The sequence below is a fragment of the Melospiza melodia genome, chromosome 2 (assembly GCF_035770615.1).
Source record: "Melospiza melodia melodia isolate bMelMel2 chromosome 2, bMelMel2.pri, whole genome shotgun sequence".
Classification (NCBI taxonomy): domain Eukaryota; kingdom Metazoa; phylum Chordata; class Aves; order Passeriformes; family Passerellidae; genus Melospiza; species Melospiza melodia.
The window spans coordinates 8,101,628-8,122,780 of NC_086195.1; the positions used below are offsets into that span (position 1 = coordinate 8,101,628).

Consider the following 21,153-nt stretch of genomic DNA (forward strand, 5'->3'; position numbering starts at 1 on the left):
CTTTCATGAAAGACATCCTGGGAGACACTGCTGTCCTGTGTTAGCAGGACTGATAAAGAAGCTGGAAAGAATTGTAAAGAGGTTACTAATTTTGGAGGTCTTTTACTTCAATTATTATTTGTTGAAGTCTAGTGGGCTTCAAGGCTGTGCTTAGGGGGGTAGAGTTTTATCCATGGTGTTTCATCCATGATGTTTCATCTCTGTCAGTGCATCAAAGGGATTCTGCTCAGATGGAAACCCAGGAGCTGCTGCTTGGTGCAGCTGCCTGCCCTGAAGGAGATGAGAGAAATCATTCTCCTGTGCTTTGGTCACCTCTGCAGGGCCCTGGCTGGGCTGACTCTGAATGCACGTGTCCCTCAATTTACAAGTGAGATTTTCACCCAGCCGGAGAACAATATCAGCTTTTGTGTGGCTGGGGCCTCTCTGCTGGCTTTGTCTGCATCTGTCTGTCCCAAGGCAGAGATAGTTCTCTAGGCTGATCTCTTTTGGCAGTGAATTTTAAAAGTTTGTTACAAATTTTCATAGAGGGAATCATTGAGGTAAGTGTTGTTATTTCTGTGATAGAAATGTTACAAGCTTTCAAGAAAGTTTATTTTACTTTCTGCTGGATTAACACATTACACACGTATGGTTTTAACTAAATGAGGATAAATAAATTTTGCACTGACCATTTTTATCATCTCTGTGTGTGCAGCCACTTCTTTCTTTTTTTAGTTTAATTTATATTCACAATGCATACATTTAAGGCATGCTGATTTCTCAAGAGAATCTCACTTCTGTGTCTGCTATCCTTTGCTGCTCATGGTTGTGTTTCACAGGAACTTGCATCTGTGCACACTTGAGAGTTTCCTTAGGATTTCTTTTGAACTCTGTCATCCAAACAGATTTGGTCCTGAAGTCCAGACTTTTAAGGAAACATATTTTCTCTTTTGCTAAAATGAATGTTGTTGGAACCTCAGTTTAGCTTCTTAGATGTTTGGCTAAAGCTTTCTGCTGGGTTTATTTTGGTTTGTTCTGTTTACCCTCCCAGGCTGGATGTTGGCACAGTAAATTTGAATGTCCTTTGTAAAAGTTGCAGTTATTCAGCAGTGTCCAGGCAGGGCTGATACTATAGTCCTCTGCTTGACAATGTTTTAAACTCTCTATGTATTTATTCCTGATCTGCTCTTTTTTGAGCAGAGTGTATTATTTTAACTATTTTAATATATACTTTATAATGTTAAAAAGAGGGGGGGAACAAAACACTTTTAGATTTTTCTCTTCAGGTTGCTTTCATTTCCTTTTTTCTTTTATTTTAAATCGTGAATAGTCTGGTGGAATATCTATCATATGATGTAGAAATTAAAACTAGCAGATAGGTATAAAAAGCTTAAATATTTTCCTAGATCATCCAGTTTTACTGTGTTTTGATGTGAATAGAATGATTTTATATGTGGATCACATAGTGTGGTGTGAGTTTTTTTGGATGCTCATTGGTCCTTACCCTCTTGAATACTGATTTTATTAGCACTTATAGGAGGAACATGTTTTAGTGAAACCTGAATGCTTCTCTTTTGCAAAAACAGACCACAAAGTGTGTTATAGATGCCTTGCTTAAAAGCCCTCAGAGCATGTTATGCTTAAGTGAAATATTACCTAATCATTTTTAAAACACATTGTTTTCATATTTTTAATTGTCCTTTATTTCATATCATTGTAAGACAAAAACACATGGAAAATATTTGTTTAAAAAAAATACCAGAAGAAAGTATGTTGGCAGGAAGGCACCTTGCTATTTGGGGAATCAAGTCTGGCTTTTATCCCAGAGCAAGGCAGCGTGCTCAGCCCAGGAGTGGGAGGGACTGTCCCACACTGCAGTGGGAGCTCCTTTCCCAGCACTGAGACAGAACAATGGCCAAGCCTTAGGGAGAACTGGGGAGGATTCCTTCAGCAGGTGGGCAGGATCATCACCACCAGAGCAGGGCATTTGTTCTCCAACAGGTAACTTCTCTGGAAGCTCTGTCTGAAAGAACACAAAAAGCAGAAGCTGTCCTGGAATTCCTTCTGCATTATTTCATAATCATTCTCTAAAATACTTTCAATTTTCATCTTCCATTGTACCTTTGCATTTCATATTCTCTGCTGCTGGAATAGGTGGATCACTTGGCCACTCAGCATCCTCTCATTGTTTTCTTGTTCTTCCTGTTCCTCTGCCTTACAAATGAAACGGGGAATTTATTTTATATTTAGTCTTCAGAGCAGAAGGCACTGTTCCACATTTTTATAATATGTAATACTGATAAGTGAGTGAATCTCTTAAACCCAAGGCTAATACAAATATGAGCCAACAGTTACTTTTTTCTTAATTGAGAGTAATTTTTGAGAAATTTATGTATCCACCACTTTCCAACAGTGCAAAATTCTGGCTCGGTTTTCATGATACTGTGAGAGTTACTTTGTTATGCTTAACCTGTTTTCTTTTTCACTAATATTCTGTCATTTTGAATATTTATAAGCTTGATACTGATGTGGTGAATTGTCAAGTGAAATTCAGCTTGATAATGTATTTTAAATAGGAATTTCAGTATGTAGCCCGTTCTTCTTGGCCTGATGTCATCTCCCCTGTGTCATTGTGTCTGTGTGCACCAACATCTCTTACTCCAAAATCCACAAATTCTTTTTTTATGTGGAACTAAAAATTCTCATTATTTCAGTCTGTTTTTAAGTTACTGGGCCCTGATACATCAAAGAACAATAGCATTGTGTTCCTGACACTTGTGAAATATTTAATTAACTTCATTGATATTGTCTTGAGATAAAGAGGATCAGTTTCATATTTAACTTTCTACATTTTCTTCACTTCTTGTGTTGTGTGCAGTTCAAGTTTCTTTTTAACCATGAGGGCTACCTGTTGTGTTTGGGATTTTTTCCTTATAAACCTTCAGATTCTTGAGTTTATTGTTTCTCCTAGAGTTTGGGATCTGCTCTGAGAAATGACGTAAATAAGGAAATGCTGCAGCACCTGGGCTGCAAATCTTGATTAATGCTTCAGCTTCTTAGTGTTGGGAGCTTAACTTTGCAGTGATACTTCAGTCTGCACTTAGTTTGCATTCAAAAACCCAAAGGCAATGTATAAACAGCCCAGTGAGCTCTGCCTCTGTCTCTGAATTCAGTCAGTCCTCTCTGCCTCCTTCTTCCAGTCCTTCAGGTTCTTGGATGGGGCCTGGTGACTGTTCTAGGTGCTGGTGATCTCATTGCACTGTATTTTTATGTATTTTTACTCTCAGAAAATTGATACAGAATTTTCCTTGCAGAAAAATTCATGTGAATAGGGAGAAACAAGAATAGTTGTGAATTCCAGCATTAGCACCTCCTGGTGCAAGGTATGCTCCACATCACAAAGCAGGGGAGGAGCTGTGTTCTTGTTGGTTATTGTGGATTTTACTGGTTTTATGGGTTCTGTATCCCCCTGGAATGAGGTTTGTGGTCATTAGCATTTTCTCTTCAGGGTGATGGTCCAACCCTGTCAAGGTACTTTGGCCAACAGGTTTGGGAATGAAGCCCAAATTCAGGCCTAACCCAACTCTGTTAGTTCCTGTTCTTGGTTATTAAAGTCCTTATTGAAAGGTGGGGGAAAGACAGGAGCAAAGGTTATTCTGTGGGGTGTAGCAAGGTGTTTTCCATGGAATAAATCTCTTTATAAAGCCCTTTTGTACTGAAAGAGTTGTTTTTCCTGGTGCTTATTGAATCATTGAGGTTGGAAAAAATCTTTAAGGTCATCTAGTCCAGCTGTAAACCCAACACTGCCAAGTGCACCCCTTTAGCAGGCAGCCTGTTCCAGTGCTTGATAACCCTTTTGGTGAAAATTTTCCCTAATATCTAATCTAAAACCTTCCCTAGCACAATTTCAGGTTATTTGCTCTTGACCTATCCCTTGTTACTTGGTAGAGGAGATCAACCCCCAGCCTGCTCCTCCTTTGAGTGAGTTATAGAGAGTGATAAGGTCTCCTCTGAGCCTCCTTTTCTCCAGACTAAACACCCCAAGTTCTCTGCTCCCTCTGTTTATACTTCTGTTCCAGACCCTTTATCTTAAACTCCCTCCAGCACTTCAATGTCTTTTACATTTACTTTTATCTGATCAGCTGCATGGTGTCATCTCTAAAAAGTGCTCTGCCTTGGTTTTTTTAAGATCAGCTTCAATTATATCCAGTGCAGTAAAAAAGAAGAAAAAAAAGTGACTCTGTTATTGAAATAATGGGATTTTTGTGTCTTTGAAGTCACTAATATGGCAGAGTACTTTGGGAAATACTGTTCTAAGCCTAAGTTTTTCCCAACACTACTACTGGTACATTCCAGAGTGACAGTTTTGCTTTTTTTAAATGGGACCTTTGAATTTTGGTTTTCCAACTGCTGTGCTGGTTTTGTTGGTACTGCCATGTGCAAATCAGTACCTTTATCTCATCCTAGTTTGGCATATTTCATCTTTGCAAAAGATGTTAAAACATTTGCAGTGTGAACAGAATAAAGTCTGGTTATGTCTGTGTACTGTCTGGCATGTCTTCAACATCTGCTGTCACTGGTGGAGAACTGCAGCTTCTACAGTCAATAACATTTTTATGATGAGTATTAATGTGGGTTTTCCTTAAAATAGGAGACAAATTACTAGGTTAGAGTCCTGCTTTGTAAGGAATTAAAATGCTGTCAGACACCAGTGTCTGGGTTCATCATACATGAATGAGGCATTTAGGGACACCTGAAATTAAATAGAAGAAAATAATGTCTGCTGTGGTTTTGAGGCGTAGCATAACCATAACCAGTAGCATACCATATCAGTATTTCTGTGAGACAACTTGAAATAAAAAAATATTAATCCTCTTGGTAACTGTGAAGCAAATCCAGAGGCAGAATTCAAAAAGTCCATTGTGGGGGAAGAAATGCACACACCTGGAGTTTTATTCTGTACAAGTATAGTGCTTTCCTTGGCTCTTTTGCCTCTGAAGTGGTAAGGCTTTGATTTCACAGATCAAGTGCATAGCACTTGATAATCTCTGCTAAAAAGAAATATGTTCCACAACAGAGCTAAAATTTGTTTGTAGCTCCTTTACATTGAAGGTAGAACCTTCAACCCTTGCAAAGAAATAGAATATACAAGTCAGATACTACTGAATATCTGTGGGGTCTGAACCAATGTAAGCAGAAATGTGTCCTTGAATCTGTTTGTCACTGTATCAGTGTGTGGAGCTGCAGGGGTTTGTGTAGTCTTTGTTTCAAACTAAACTTTGTGTGATTTCCCCACAGTTCATGACTGCCTGCAGTTTTGCTACAGCATTATAACCTTTTGAGAGAATTTAAACTTGGATACATTTTCACTTCTTAAGGTTTTGATCAAAAGATATACAACAAGTGTGCCAACACTTAGCTACATAACAGGATGAGAAACCTTTTCAGTGTTCTTTCCCTGAACCTTCTGGTTCCCCTCATATCTCCAAGCATACAAAATATTTCAGTGGATGATGTCCTTGATAAAATATTGGCTGGTAATGTCTAATGTCTCCCTGCTGCTGACACAGGTGAAGGGCTGTGTGCTTTCCTTACAGCTCTCATGTCACCAGATTGCCTCTGTCAGACCCTGGGAAGGCAGTGAAGAGCATTTTTTCTGGGATCCTTTTTACCCTTTGGATCACTACAAAGGCAATATATGCCCAGTCTTTGGCTGTGGCTAGGGGATGTGTTTTCCTTCTTAAAGGAGGCTAAAATCATTTCAGGGTTCCACCTTGACTAAAGGGAACCGTATCTCTCACCTGTCAATTGTGTTCATCCTCAGTAAAATAAACCTTCATAATTTGTGTTTTACCAAGATGTTGTTCTGTCAGCTCTTCCTGTCTGACAGGCAGTTTGTCCGTACAACACATTGAAGGGTCAGGAATTTTATTCTATCAGTTCTTGAAGTAAATCAGTTCATGTACCTCCTTCTTCTCCTGTAGCAAGGCACTGACTCCTAAGAAGCAGGTATTATCTTCTGTGCCTCAGAAATGTGGTCATTAACAACCTGTTAAAACACATTAAACATTCTCCAGTTGGCATTTAGCTTCAGTGACGTGCCAGGATTTCAGGGTTTGTGCAGTGAAGTTTGTCATTCCCACTCCTTACAATACACTTGTTTGCCAGTCACACACAGTGGGAACTGAATTAATGCTCAGAGAAAAATGGTTCTGTCCAGTTGAGTTTCTCTCCTCTGTTCTTGCCTTCAAAAAGTTACATTTTGTTTTTTAACAAAACAAGTGAAGAAGCCCAGATAAGGAATTATAAAAAAAAAAAAAAGAATGCACCTTCTTGAAATTGCATAGGACTGACTGAGTTTAGCTGCCATCATTTTCTCCTACATGTAGTGGGTAAAGGTGTAAGAAAATCTGATTTTATGTTTATTTCTGATGCAGGTATCACCAAGTGTCACTCTGTTCTAAAAGACACATTATGAGTATGTAGGAATATAGGTGACTTCTTAAAACAAGGTACAGTTGGCCTGCTTTTTGCAGATAAAAGTTCCTCTTTTAAAATTTGAAGAAGAGTATATATTTCTGTTCTGTCATGTGAATGATCAAACTTAAAATTGAAATTCAGGGTCCAATTGCTACTGCAACATTTTTTACTGGAAGGATTATTCATGTGTTGCTTGAATGTGAATATGCACAGAGGAATTGAGTATTTCAAATCTGCATAACCCTTGTCAGGGTTACTGAAAGTCTCAGTGCTTCAAGCTGCAGTGTTGGCAGCTGCCAGTTCTGGGGCATGACAGAAACAAACACTTGTTCAGACAGAATTCATGTTCTGCTTCAGACTGTCTTCTGTGAGCACTCCGTCAGAGAATCTTGTTTTTAGCTGATAAACTGCTTGCTGAACCCTTTTGTTGAATTGGTTTTGTTTGAATCGCTCAGCATTTCACTGGGTGAGGACCTGGCATGCAGATGTTGATTATGCTCCTCTTCTACAGTGACTATCACAGAAAAATATTTGAAGCTGTAGCCAAAATGCTCTAGCAGGCATAAATTAGAGTCTGAAAGATGCTTTGGACTTTGATACAGGATGGAACTATAACCTGTTCTGTAGAATTATGCTGGGAAGCAAATGTTAGGTCTGATGCTGAAATGGTAAAAATTAACTTCATGCACAGTCCTTAATAGTGGAGAACAGAGGGTTGGAAAGAGTAAACTCTTTAAACAAAGATAAAGCCTCTGCTGTGACCTTGCTACTCTGTGTTTTCCAGTAAGTTATTAGCTTGAGGGATGTGTTTCCTTGAGAGCTTAGAATCCCAGGAAAAGAGGCACCCATGGGAACATTATAATATTTTGCATGGAAAGGAGATGTGAAACAGAACTGGCAGAAGAAGGAATTATGTGATCTAGCATAAATCTAATTGGCCCTTTAATTTTAGCCATTCTTTGATACTTCTACTTGTAAGTATTATTTATTCAGTGGGTCATGAATTTCTTTCAGTCTCAGAGCACATAAAACCTCTGGGGTGGATGGAGAATCAGGACAGGGAACTGTGGGAGGTAACAAAGCAAAACCTTTCTTTGTTAGTAAATGCTGCTGTGCAAGGGGCAGCACCTCTAGACAAGATGTTTTTAGATGGCCCCAAAACCTAAAAGTGATGAAAAACAACCCTCTAATATCACTGTGTTGCCTGTGGTTAATCTGTTGAGAAAGTGAAATATATAAGGACATACTGTAATGATTATTTTTAGATGTTTCAGTGTTTAATATTTGAGGTTGGCAGCCAATTACCTGATCTGAATTGCAACTGGATCCCCACAAAATGTGTGTTTGTATTGAATGATCAGGAGGCTTTATGCTCTAGCAGTTCAGTAGCTCTTGTTTTAAGAAGTTTCTCACTTGCCCCACGGGAACTTTGAGGTTTGGGTAGCTAAAATAGTGATTTCATTGTGATCTGATCTTTATTACCTTCAGGATCAGACCAGGTGGTGAAGCTGCATTTCTGCTACTTGTGAAATATCTAAATTTTTCAGTGTGACATTGAATGGGAGTTGCATTGGAGCAGTATTCTGACTCCTCTTGCAGGAAATGGTTAAAAATGAATTTCTGCACATCTGAAAAAGTAGTCAGAAGAGCAGAGTTTGTTGTTTTGTCTCGACTGCCTGATTGTGGATTAGGCTTTGGGCTGTCTGCTTTAAATATCAGAAGAGAGGAGCTCCCTTTGTACAGGCAGAAGACAAAAAGTCTTGACACTGCAAAAGCTGGTGAACTGATAGCAACTCAACTTGTGGGTATTCTCTTCAGAGCTTTTGTGTTCTAGCATGCAAAATTTAAATCAAAACTTGTTGTTTTGATAAGCAGTACTATACTGTTTATTAACTATAATATGTTTGTTATATCAAATTTATTAATACATCAGTTGGGATTGTTTATCTTGTCAAGAGCAAGCTCTCAATTTCAATTTTCTTTCTACGAAATGCAGAATAATTGATGCTGAGGAGTGAGAGTGACTTACAAAGTATTCAAAAGTCTGAAAATGCCAAAAGTTACATATGCTGTGTCATTTTACTTTTTTTTTTATTATTATAAATTTTTAATTTATATGTTTATTGTTATTACTGAGTGGAATTCTTGGAGGTTGAGTTTCTGGGCTGAGGGGGCAGAGTTATTTGCTGGAAAATAGAGACTCTCAGCAAAAAGAAAGCCATGATTAAGGGACACATTTTGTCCTGCTGTAAGTCTGTTGTTATTGCATAGAAAAGTTTTCTGCAGAGAACAGTGAAGAATGAGCCAGTTCATTCTTCTCTACAAGAAACCACCTTTGGTGTGCTCCCTGTAGAACTTAGATTTTTAGGGTTGCTGAAAGGAGGCAGCATTGTGAACAGGATGGGTTTCTGTGATGAAAATGTTGTAGCTAATTGCACAAAGTAATGTGTTCTCTACCACAGGGAGCATACAGAGCCTGGCTGAAATGTAATTAATGTTCACTTTAATCTCTGATGTGTACAAACAGGTATTATTCAAAGTTTTCTTATACACTCTTTTAAAACACTCATGTAAATGTATGTTAGATTCTTACATCCAAGGGAGCAAATATTCTTTTTAATGTCTGAATGAAACCTTTACATTAAAATGCTTTCACATATTAATTATGCAAGCTGTAAATTCCTTAATTCTAAATTGTTTTTGCTATAGCTAGTATTTAAGTGTAAAAATATTGAAAAATATTGCAAAACCAGTCTTCTTTCAAAGATTGCAAGGGAGGTAGAACTGCTTCACCAGTTCTGGTGCATTAGTGCACGTTATAAGCTTTGCTCCTCTTGCCTCTTGTAAAAAAAATCCATGAACTAACTTAAATTAGAGTATGCCATTTCAAAATGAAGAGATCTCCTCATGCAAGTGAATCTACCAAATTCACATCCATTCTCTGGGTGAGGCCATCTTCTAGATCCACAATTAATAGATCCCTTGCCTTGGCTAGTATATCATCCTTAAACCTTAATGCAGATATGAAGGTTTTTCTTTTAATTGCTGTCAGAGTTCCTCCTGATAGTTTGGTGCCTTCAGAGCAAACCTCAGTAAGCAGAAATCCTGGAAGATGAAATTTAAGTGCCATGCCTCAGCATGAAGGCACTGTGGAAAAATGAATGCACTCTTGTTTAGTCTGAACTTTGCCTTGTTTTTTTTTTCTAAACATTCTTTGAGGAGCTCTGCTCCCTAATTTTCTTTTTGCCTCCTTCCTAATCTCAGAAGATAACTCTCCCATGTTAGTGGGGGAAAAATTGTTTCTGTAAACTGCTGGTTGTTTTGGGTCACAGTAACGAGGGAAATCAGCAACTTTAGACACTTAGCTTCTCCATCATTGCTAGAAATAACTAATAAAAATGTTTTCAAGGTAACTTTTCTGTAATTTCATTACTCTTAAGAAGGAAAAAAAAAATCAGTAATATTCATGATGGGTGTCATGCATTTTCTGCTGTGCTTTGGTCAGGACACAGTGCTCAGTGCAGATTGTTAACAGGCATAGAAGGGTACTTTGTAATTTGCAAGTGCTGGAGTTTGGGTAGATTTTGTTAATTTATTTAAGAAAAGGTAAAACAAATGATTGTGTGCACAAATAAAATGTCTCCTGAACTACAAACTAGCAGAAGGGTTTTATCACAAAGCTTTCGAGGCTGCTTAAACTGTGGAGTTTAGTGGTGTTTTGGCAGCACAAGCTGAAGTTGTTGCATTGGAAGAAACTGATTTATCTTGACTTTTCTACTTTTCTTTCCCCAAGAGAGTGGTGTAACTATCCTGCAGGGAATGTTTTTTTGGAAGTGACACTGTTTGCTGGTTTTGTGCTTATTTATGTATGGGCTTGAAATGTTCAACATGTTTGTTAAATTGTTAACCCAGGGAAGTGATGGTGATGGTTGGGTTGCATTTATGGCAGTTTATCTATCTAAAACTGAGTGGTATTTCATGTTGTGTGAGAAAGAGAAGAGGGCAGCTCTGTGTCCTGGCAGGATTCCCTTTTTCAAACATCCAAGGCCATTCTGAGCCAAACAGTGGAGCTGAGAACTTCCAGAGGAAACTCCTGAGCACTCCTTGCTGAGCAGCCTGAATGGTGATTTCTTATCTTATCACCTCATCCTTGGCAGTGTCAGGGTTTGCTGAAGGTTTTAGAGTCACTTTTGTATTTTGAATGCTTTTTTATGTCCGTTATTTTGAATTTCAGTTAAATTTTGAGTGTTTCCAAAGTTGAGAGATTCCCCAACTTCCCTGGGCAACTTGTTGCAGTGTTTCACCACTCTTGTTGTGATAAAAATTTCTCTAATTCTCTAAAACTGTTATTTGTGCTTTTTTTCTGTCTTATATATCAAAGAAATAATCTAACGTAATTAGGAAATATTTACAGACATGACCATCTTTATATCACTTGAATTGTAAGCCAAAAGGATTTAATTGAAAATACTGCTTATCACAGTACCTGTTTATTCTTAAGTATACATTTTTTCTTTTAAAACATGCACAGTGTGTTAGGTTTGTATGAGGAAGAGCCTGTAATGTCTTATCTCTAATTTGAAACTTGAAGAAAGATCTTTCTTCTGTTGTGCTTTGCATAGTTGAATGGTTCTTAAAAGGGTATTTTTAAAAAAATAATTAATGTGGAAGGTTTGCAGTAGCCTGTTTAAATACAATGACATTCTTCTGTCTAACAGAAAGTCCTAGTAAAATAAGGTTACCCTTTTTTATGAGTGCTCATTCTTGGAAAGTTTGTTTTTCTGTTCTCAGAGTATTTGGCTTTTGTAATGTTCTGTCTTCAAGAGCATTTTCCCATATTCCAAGGTTTATTTAAATTGCTGCTCAGAATGTTTGATTTATTGAGAAAAGTGAGATATGCAGATTAACTTGATTTTATAGCAGAATGTTTGGTTTATAGCATTTATTTAAAATTCATAGGATCACTTCTAGTAGAAGAATATAGTTTCTGTAAATCTGTGGCAAAAGCATGGGAGGTTTGCAGAAGCCCTTAACCTCTTGAACTTTCCCATGTCATCCTATGAACTCTGAATCTATGGCACTGCTCAAATCAGGAAATGTTTAAAAATGAAAAGCCAAAACCCTAGGCTGCTACATTTTGTATACAGAACATCTGGGGCTTTTGCAGTTTAACAATCATCCTAATCCTGGTAACATCAGCAGGCTATTGTAAACACTCATTAATTTATATAAAGTAGCATATGATTTCAATAGTTTATTTTCTTGTTATTTCAGCTTTATGACAAAATAAACACAAAATCTTCACCACAAATCAGGAATCCTCCAAGTGATGCTGTACAGAGAGCCAAAGAGGTAATGGCTTTAAAGTATGCTTTTTCTACTTGGAAAGGTTGATTGTATTTAAACTGTAACTTACTTCATTAAGATGTGTATTCTGGCTCATTATCTGAATAATTTCTGGAATATTACCATTGCTTACCCAAGTTACGTAAACAAGTTGCATAAACTTGCAGAATTCCATTATTTGTGTAAGGATTATGAATATTACTCAGTTTAATCATTTAACCTTTTCTTCAACTGTAGTGATGTTAAAAAGAACATTCCTGCTGGGTAATTGCAGAATCTTTCATGTTCAGGTTATTTATCTGCACCAGAAATCTGATGTTTATAAAATTTAGTCACAAAAAGAAATATTTTGAGGTGTCAGCTTTTTAAATTGAAAAAAACTCAAGTTTATCATAGATAAGTCTAAGAAGAGCAGACTTGGAAATTGCAGAGAAGGTGGCCCACTAAGACCAAAGATAGACCCAGATGTTCTTAATTCTTGTACCTTGCAAATAGTATGTTATTTGCTTATTTATGGCAGGTAATAAAAAACCCAGACCCATATTGTATTATGTATTATCAGTAAAAATTCGTGCAGTTGTTCGGGGTTACATCATAGGAAGACTGGTTTTTGTCCTATTAGAGGAGGAAGACACTAAAACTCTATGTAATAACTAAAGTCACGCTGATAGATGCCCTCAAGTCCTGTTCTGCAAAATTTGCTGTCAGTTTATCCTGGAGGTGCTTCCAGAAACAAAATACTCTGCTTTCATTTTCCAACTAGCTGCCTGTGAAAAATAAGGTGTAATAATCAGGTTGCAGGCAAATGAGTTAAATCTTCTTTACTCCTCCTTCCCTAGTGATAAAGTGACTCAGATTTTATAAAATCTGGAGCTTGGAGGTGGGGTAGCAGATGGCCCACCTAGACTTGGTGTGTTTAACACTTGATTTTGGAGTGTTTTTAATTCTGCTTTTAAATCATTTGTTTTAATAAATTGAGACCATGTAAGAAAGCACAACTGGTGGAGGTCTTGCATGTCACCTGCTTGCACTCCATTCCTGTCCCCATGTATTAAGCTGTTGGAGGAATGCTGTTGATTTAAAAAACAAAAATCCTTCAAATTTCTGCTTTGATGTTTCAGAGAAAACATTGAAACAAGGTATTTTATTCTCTTGGGGCAGCTGGGTAGGGGCACATTCTCTTAAACCCTCCCCTGTATCAGAAATGTTGGTGTGTCTAATCATTTGGGCATATTCTGACTGAGCAGTGAGGGGTTTAGTTTCTTCAGTAGCTTTAAAAGAAAATTACTATGGGACATTTCTGCTGCTTATTTTGCAGGTATTGGAAGAAATTTCATGTTACCCAGAGAACAATGATGCAAAGGAGCTAAAGCGTATTTTAACACAACCTCATTTCATGGTAAGCAGATCTTACTATTGTTTGTGGTTTTTTTCTGTTTTTTAATATTCTTTATGTTAGAAAACTTCAGTAAATTCTCAAAATCTGCAAGGGATGGAACTGCATACAATACATCTGTTAATAAGTATTTCTGATCTGCTGCTCTGGCAAAAGAATTGGCAAAAGAATCAGTATTAGTCCTCATTACTGTGTAATTATGGAGCAGTTTCACTGTATTTTTGGAGGTCTGTGTTGTACATGGAAAGAAGAATGAATCCTTCTGGATGTCTCTAGATAGAGCTGGGATCCTCCTTTTTCTTTTTCCAAAGGTCTTCTTAGGATAAAGATGTGTGAATTCGTTGCAAGATGTGTGAATTCACAGCACTTACTGTGTCTGTTTCCCAAATCTGATTTGAGGGCAAAAATTGTCCTAAATTCAGGGATGTTACTGCTTTGTAACTTGGTTCAAGTTGCTGCAGTCTACTAATTTGAAGGATTTCTTTTGTTTATGCTGTAAGTGAAGTTCATAAATTGAGAAATAAACATGTTTGCTTAAATCTGCTATACTATTGTCAGGTTAAAATCAAGAATTTTACTTTCCCTACTCAGCTTCATTTGGAATCTTCATTTTATTTACTTTTTTTTGTGTGTAATTACCCCACAGTATTGCTAAAACATGAAGCACTGTTGAGAAAGAGCATTTTTAAAGGATAAATTATTTTCAGAGTGGGTATCAACAAAAGTGATTGTGGTATATAGAAATTTCATATATCAAATTAAGTGACAGGAAAATTGAGTTGAAAATCCTCTTTTTTAGGTATCTCTGTTCCCTGATATGATCACAAATCCAAAACCATTTTTCAGAATTCTTTTGCTGCAAATCTATGAAAAGTATTTTTTCATAAGGAATAAGCTGCAATTCCATAACAAGTACTTTTGATGAGGAGTAATTTCAGCAAGTGAATCTGTGATATCCCAGGCTAAATTGCCAGTTGCTGAAGTCCCATTATCCCTTTTCCCCATCTTTCATCCTCTCCCTTGTAGTTCTGGCTTTCATCTAGAACTGCACTTTAATGTTGCCCTCAGCTGAACTAGTAGAAAATTGCTCCAAAAAAAAAAAAAATCCCCAACTAACCATTTAGCAAAAAGAATTTAGGATAACAGGGATGCTGGAGAGCCAGAATGAGCAGGGGAACAGAAACAGTTTGTGTTAGGGAGGAATGTAAAGCAGCAATTAAAGCAGCATAAGTTGGTGTGGATCCACACCTGCAGATCCCAGAGTCTCCAGATGCCAAAGGGAAAACTCCATCCTCTCCATCATTCCCACTCCTGCTCCCAGATGCACCTCTATGGGTTGCAGACTTTAATAAAATTATTTTTACATTTGTTGCATTCTGCTAAACTTCCCTTCAGAGCAAAAACCTTTATAAGGAAACTACTAGGAAAAGGAATAATTATAAGTATATAATCTAGGAATAATTATAATGGAATAATTATAATAGAAAGGAATAATTATAATAATATAAACCAATATTGTTGACCCACACTCCATGTGTTTGCCAGATGTTGTACAGAGCAATATTCTGGTTATTAAAGCACATCAATTCAGTAATCAATTAGGTGTAATAAGTAGGAGTGTCCATTAACACCTATATGGTAATGGACTATTTTAGTATTTTTTTTAATCTAATGTGTATCCCTAATCAGAAGAAAAAAGAGTATAACCTGTCTTGTTTGCTTAACCACAGTGTTAGTGGGTTAAACTGTGTGCAGGCCTTCACAGAACCAAAGCCAATGTGTTCGTAACACATCTTAGGGTGTTCTGTTGTAATTTTCTTTTGCCCTCATGTGCCTTATGGCTGCAAAAATAAATTATCAATTTATTCTGTGCATGTTTAACATTTTAATTTAAAGAAATGTTTGTAAATTTTGCATGAAGGCCTTTCAGTAGATAATTAATTTAAGAATTCTGAGAGCATTGTCAAGTACCTCATTTGCTATGTATGTACACATTTCAAAGAGCTTTTATTCCATTTCACAATTTTTAGTAGTTTTTCAAATATGCCAATTTCATGTGTAAAAGATTCTATTATTTAAGTTTAGTATGTTGTAACAGTTGAAATATTCGCTAGGAGACTTTTGTTTAATGACATATTGAAGTTTTATCTATCATCACATGCCTTTCTGTGCTGTTCTCTGCAGTGATCCTGCAGTACAGCAGAAAGCAGTTTTCTCATTAAGCTAAGTTTTAGCAGGATTATCATGTTCTACAAAGTAAAAACAGACAGACAAAAACACATTATTAAAATTAGCAGAAATGCCTGAAAACAGGCATCTGTAAGTAAGGTCTAATAGGAATCTTTTTATTAAACGTTTTCAATATTAAATTGAGGTTGCTGTACTTTAATGTATTTCTGAAGTAGTGTTCATTTTTGTGAACATATTCAGAAGTCATTAAGTATAATTATGGACTTTAAAAAATACTGGATGTGCCAAATTTTAACCTCCTACAAGGTGAATATTATTGCTAAAAATAATATAAAGCAAGGCAAATATTTGATGTGATAAAATGTAAGCCCCTGGATTACATAAGAAATGTAATATTAAAATGTGGAGAGTGTAACAGACACAAGCAGGGGCACTGAAGCACCTCCAAGGTCATTGTGTCCAGCCATTAACCTACATTGGAGTACCCACACATTAATGGACACACAAATAAATCAAATTTTAATTAAATATTGTTTAAGTAGTTTCACTTACACGGTCCAGATCTCTAATATAAAATGTTGCTGCAGTAGAGCAGACTAATGCAGAGGAATTGTTAGGAGTTTGAGACTAGTGATTGACAAAATGAGATGAAAAGTAGGAAATGCAGATACAGGTTAGTATTTAACTAAAGATAGTATATATGTAAGTGGGCTTGAAGCAATGGGAAAATGGAAGGGAATATGGGCAAAGCATTGTTAGTTTAGAGAATGTTGTTCCATCATTATAGTGCTGACTTCCCAAATACAGTTTCAAATCGATTAGAGAAATGAGAACATACAGTGTTTAGGAAGTTACCTTTTATCACACAGTACACTTTTGAAGTGTACTGAAGTAGTTAATGAAAGCTAATGAAGCAGTATTTTAGCAGTTTGCTGCTTTGCACTCTTAATTTTTGTGAAGCATTTTGAACTCAGTGGTTGTGCTGGGACCAAGTTGTAGGGGAAGGGGAGAGTATGGAGGCAATTATGGTAGCAAACAACAAAAAAACAGTATTTGCTTCATTCAGTTGGTATTGATCTACAGTCTGCCTTTATTAGAGTGAGATATCATGGGATCTGAGTAACATTCCATTTTACTAGAGTAATTATTATAGAATGGTTTCATGGAAAGGGAGATTCCTGATTCTCTGTCTGTGCACATGAAGATGGATTCACTCTCACCCTACAGGTGTCGAGAGGATGGGGGGAAGGGAGGCAGCATCATTCTCATTGAAGTCTCTACAGTAAAAATCACATTAACTCTGGCAGGCTTTAGAGTCTCAATGTGTGTAGGTGTTTGCAGTCTGAAAGTTTATCTTACTCCTTTAAAGGAAAAGTTCTTCAGTAGGAAATGGGGCACAAATATCTTGGATTTCCTTGAAAATCTTCAAAAAAAACCCTTAAAAGAAATGAGCAAGGGACACGGGAGGTGATGGAAACGTGACATTTTGTTGCTGTGCTGTCCTGCAGGCCTTACTTCAAACCCATGATGTAGTGGCACATGAAGTTTACAGTGACGAAGCGCTGCGGGTGACGCCTCCTCCCACCTCGCCCTACCTGAACGGGGACTCCCCCGAGAGCGCCAACGGCGACATGGACATGGAGAACGTCACGCGCGTCCGCCTGGTGCAGTTCCAGAAGAACACAGACGAGCCCATGGTAGGGGGGGAGCCTCACTATTTCCCTCTGTGCTGGTAAAGACCAGTGTTGTGATGATTTTAGTGTCATTTCCTCACTTTGAGGTGGGGTTGTCAATTAACTGGAATAGATGTTTATCCTCCTTGAAATGCTTTGTGTGCGCTCACACTGCTGCTGTGCCACTAGGGCTGGGTTTGTTTAAAAGCTACAGCAAATTAGTCCTTAAACCCAACTGGAGCCTTTACACTTCAGTATAAAATCACATTTTTAACAAACCAGATCCTTACATACTCATATGTTGAAGTATTGCATCCTCACTTATAAACAGTGTCTGGTCTTATTGCTCATCTCGAAGTGAGTGACAAAAATTTTATTTTAATCTTAAAATTTATACCCTGCCTTCAAGCTTTCAGGAAACGTACTACTCTTAACCACTCAAGAATCACAGTGCTTAATATTTTATTTTAAAAGTATAAACATTCTTTTTTTTTCCAGGGAATCACTTTAAAAATGAATGAGCTGAACCACTGCATTGTGGCAAGAATTATGCACGGAGGAATGATTCACCGGCAAGGTAATCACATCTCATGAAGAGCTTTGTCTTCAAACACAGTTATTTTAGATCCTTTTGTACAAACTGTGTACATTCTCCTGATTTTGATTGCTGCTATTCCATAGCAGTGTCTCTCTGTGCCTTCATGGACTCCTGCTAACTGCTTTGGTTACCTTGCAGTTGCAGAAGTCTGCCACTGTTTTGAGGTGAGGGCCCACTGTGTTTCATTTAGGTCTTAATTAGGATAATTACCATCTTATTACTGAGTATAGCTCAGCAAGGGATAGGAACACCAATAATTTTGGAGCTGTACTTATTTAATCCTCTGTTTAAAAAAAAAATCCTTACACAAGTAGCAGTACTTTCTCTTGCCAAAATGAAAGAGCTTTGGCCACACAGTTCTTGAGGATCTTTATATTTTTGGTGTTGAGAATCACAAAAATGCAGTTTGAAATAAAAAATATTACTTGTGCCTAGATTCTAAAACTTATTTTCAGTTTTCACTACCATAAAAAAAATCCTACAAACATGCTTTTTTTTCTCATCCACAGTCTTCTCCTTTTTGTCATTTTGTGTGTTCAGATCAGATGTCCAGAAGTAACTGGGTTTTGTCCTGCTTTAAACAGATGAACTTCCCTGCTAGGTTGTTGACTGCAAGTTTGGATTGCAGCCATGGAAGGGTTACTTCAGTTTTTTCAGACTGCCATCTTTTTCTTGTGATGAAAACAAAAATTTTCTTAATTTTTCAGTCAAGAGTTCTCTCTAGCCTACTGTTCTGTTTCAAAGGGAGCTGGGAACAGGTAATTGGGAAGACAAAACATATTCACTTTGTCTCACTGATATGGTAAAATCTGTCAGGAAGCAGGAAAGGCAAAAGTTTTAATACAAACAAAGATGCAATTCAGAGAGAATTCTATGTCTTTGGAGGACCTTCTGAATTGAAATTTATTTTGCTTCTGAAAGTGAGTTTTAAAAGGAGATTGCTCTAAGATTCACCAAAGCAAGGTTTTCTTCCAACTGTGCTTAGGTAGTGGTGATGCTCTGCACAGTATTGCTTCACATGACTGTGTTCCATAATGGGGCTAATAAAACTTTTAAAAGCTGCTAAAACTGGGTAAAATATCCAACTGTGCCCATTACAACTCTTGTTTTTAATTATACAGTATCTTTTATTTCTAACTATTTGGGAAATTTAATTTAATCTCTATGTGCTTCGTCTAACTAAGGTAGCGCTTCTGCACTTGAAATTGAGCTTTACTTCAGTGTTTCTTTAGTATGGTCATCTATTTTTTTAATGCTTCTAATTCTGTTAGTGCTCTAGATGCCTCTTAGATTCACTGCTTCATTCAGCATAGCCTTTATTTAAAATATTTTTACTGAATAGAACAACACCAGTGTAATATGACAGTGATCTCAAGCACCATCTTGAATCCTGTTGGTAGGGCCTGTGTCTTGAATTGGTTTTGGGGAGTGTTAGGTCATTTATTCTTTGCTGTCTCTTTTTGCTGTATGGAAAACTGCCAGGTAATATCAGCAGAGTGTGGATAATAGGTCTGCTGTGAGGCTTACAGGAATTGTATAATTTCAGGTCCAGCAATATTAAACACAAACTGTGCAGTTCCTAGTCACAAAATTGTAGCTGCTGTGAAGTTGTCTTCTGTCTCTAGGCCAGCTCTGCCTAGTCCTAGTGATTGAAATTGTTCTTATTCTAAATGTGGCAGAGTTGAAATGGGAAGAAAAGCTTTTAAAGACTCCATCTACTCACACCTTCCAGAGAATTCAGTAGAAATGAAACACCAGTCTCAGTCATTAAACATTGTCTGTTTGTTGTTGACATGTCTGCCATATGTCCATTCTTTATTCCCAGTTTTTATGTATACTTCTCCTTACAGTCATGAACATAACAATATTCACTTCTGTCAGAGTGACAGAAATGGGAAATGATGCAGAAAAGGGGATTTTATTTGATACAGGGATGTTATTGAATCTGATTCTCAGTCTAATATGTAATTCCATCAGTTTTATGTTTTGAATAGTATCAGAGAATCTTTATAATATTCCAGGCCATATGGTGGTTTTGATTCAATATTATTGTTTAATAACAAAAACATGTTTTTCCTGTTTACTGAGGAGATGCCTGGGCATCTCTTGCTTTGTATTCACTGCACTCTGAAAGACGGATTTGTAGCTAATACAAAGTCCTTTTCCGAATCTAGCAAAAAAATTATTTTAGTGTTGTTTTCTGTTTATGCCTTTGTATGAATAACAGTGCTCTGTTAGAATTATTTCAGTTTGTAGAAACTGAGGTGACTGTGTGTTTGTTAACTCTGCAGGTACGCTACATGTAGGAGATGAAATTAGAGAAATAAACGGAATCAGTGTGGCAAATCAAACTGTAGAGCAACTACAAAAAATGCTTGTAAGTGCCTGAAGTCTTCTTCATATCCTCTATAAAAGTACCTTCTTATTTAGTCAAAACTTTTGTGTAATTGTGTTCTAACTTCCCCTTTTTCTAGTGTTTTTGATAGTCTACATGTCCATGCAACAAAAAGTTCTTTCAGTTTATTACATTTGAGCTCACAGTTAAAAATTTAAAAAACATTTCCATGAGCTCAGACAGTCTGTCTTTTTCCAGTAAAACTCCACCTTTGTCCTTGCTAATAGAGTCTGTTTGATATTTCCATAACACTTGTTAATTTTTCTGCATGCAATGCTAACCTTGACATCTTGGATGGTATCACTAATCCTAGACAAGCTTCAAGGGAAATAGAATGTTTTTGGGGTCACAGTAAGCCAGCCAAAGAGAGAAAGGGGAGAAACTCTGAGATCTCTTGAAGTGATCTGCTCAGATTTCTGTCCAGATCAAGTCCTGCAGTTGTCAGCCACGTGGTATTCATGAGTATTCAGATTGCCGTTTAAGAAAATATGTTGTCACAATCTGCTGCTATTCTGGAGTTACTACTTGTTATAAATATTCTTATACAATAGTAAATGCAGAGTGGCAGACCCCATGTCCTGTTTTGATGAAAGACTGTTTTTGAAATTCCTACCTTCAGTAAAATGCAGCTTTCTAGAAACTGCATAGTTTTGCTGTTTAACATGTATTATGAAAGGGAAGAAAATGCCACTTTGGTAGAAAAGACTGTAGATGACAAGAATATAGCTGCAAAGAAAAGGTTAACATGGAAGAAACCTACACATCTCTGAATCTCTCACATAAAAATACAGTTCTGGATTCCAGGCATTCAAAACCTGGTCAGGTGAACAAACTGGTAATGCATGTTCATCGTTTAGATTAATGGGGACAATATGAATGTTTGTTTATAGGTGATATGACAAGTCATCCATAGCATTTTAGCTTTTCATACTTGGACTATGATGTTTTCCTTTCTAGCATTAACAATTTGGAGATTTTCTCTTCGGTGTTAGTCTCAAAGTTCTTCTTTTTTCACAGAGGGAAATGCGTGGAAGTATTACCTTCAAGATTGTGCCAAGTTATCGCACGCAGTCTTCATCCTGTGAGGTAATGAATT

At 37.0% G+C, this 21,153-nt stretch overlaps 1 protein-coding gene across 11 annotated transcripts in view; it reads left to right on the forward strand.

Annotated features, from left to right (window-relative positions):
* The window catches only part of CASK (calcium/calmodulin dependent serine protein kinase), a 187,651-nt gene that overhangs the window by 139,608 nt on the left and 26,890 nt on the right, over positions 1 to 21,153 (forward strand). For 10 of the 11 annotated variants that reach the window (XM_063181790.1, XM_063181802.1, XM_063181784.1 and 7 more), the window contains 6 exons: positions 11,734 to 11,811; positions 13,124 to 13,204; positions 16,900 to 17,088; positions 17,563 to 17,641; positions 19,954 to 20,039; positions 21,075 to 21,143. In XM_063181790.1, coding sequence (XP_063037860.1) covers positions 11,734 to 11,811; positions 13,124 to 13,204; positions 16,900 to 17,088; positions 17,563 to 17,641; positions 19,954 to 20,039; positions 21,075 to 21,143 — 582 coding nt within the window. Of the gene's footprint in view, positions 1 to 1,841; positions 1,981 to 11,733; positions 11,812 to 13,123; positions 13,205 to 16,899; positions 17,089 to 17,562; positions 17,642 to 19,953; positions 20,040 to 21,074; positions 21,144 to 21,153 lie in introns of those variants that run through there. The other variant, XM_063181843.1, reaches the window with a different exon arrangement.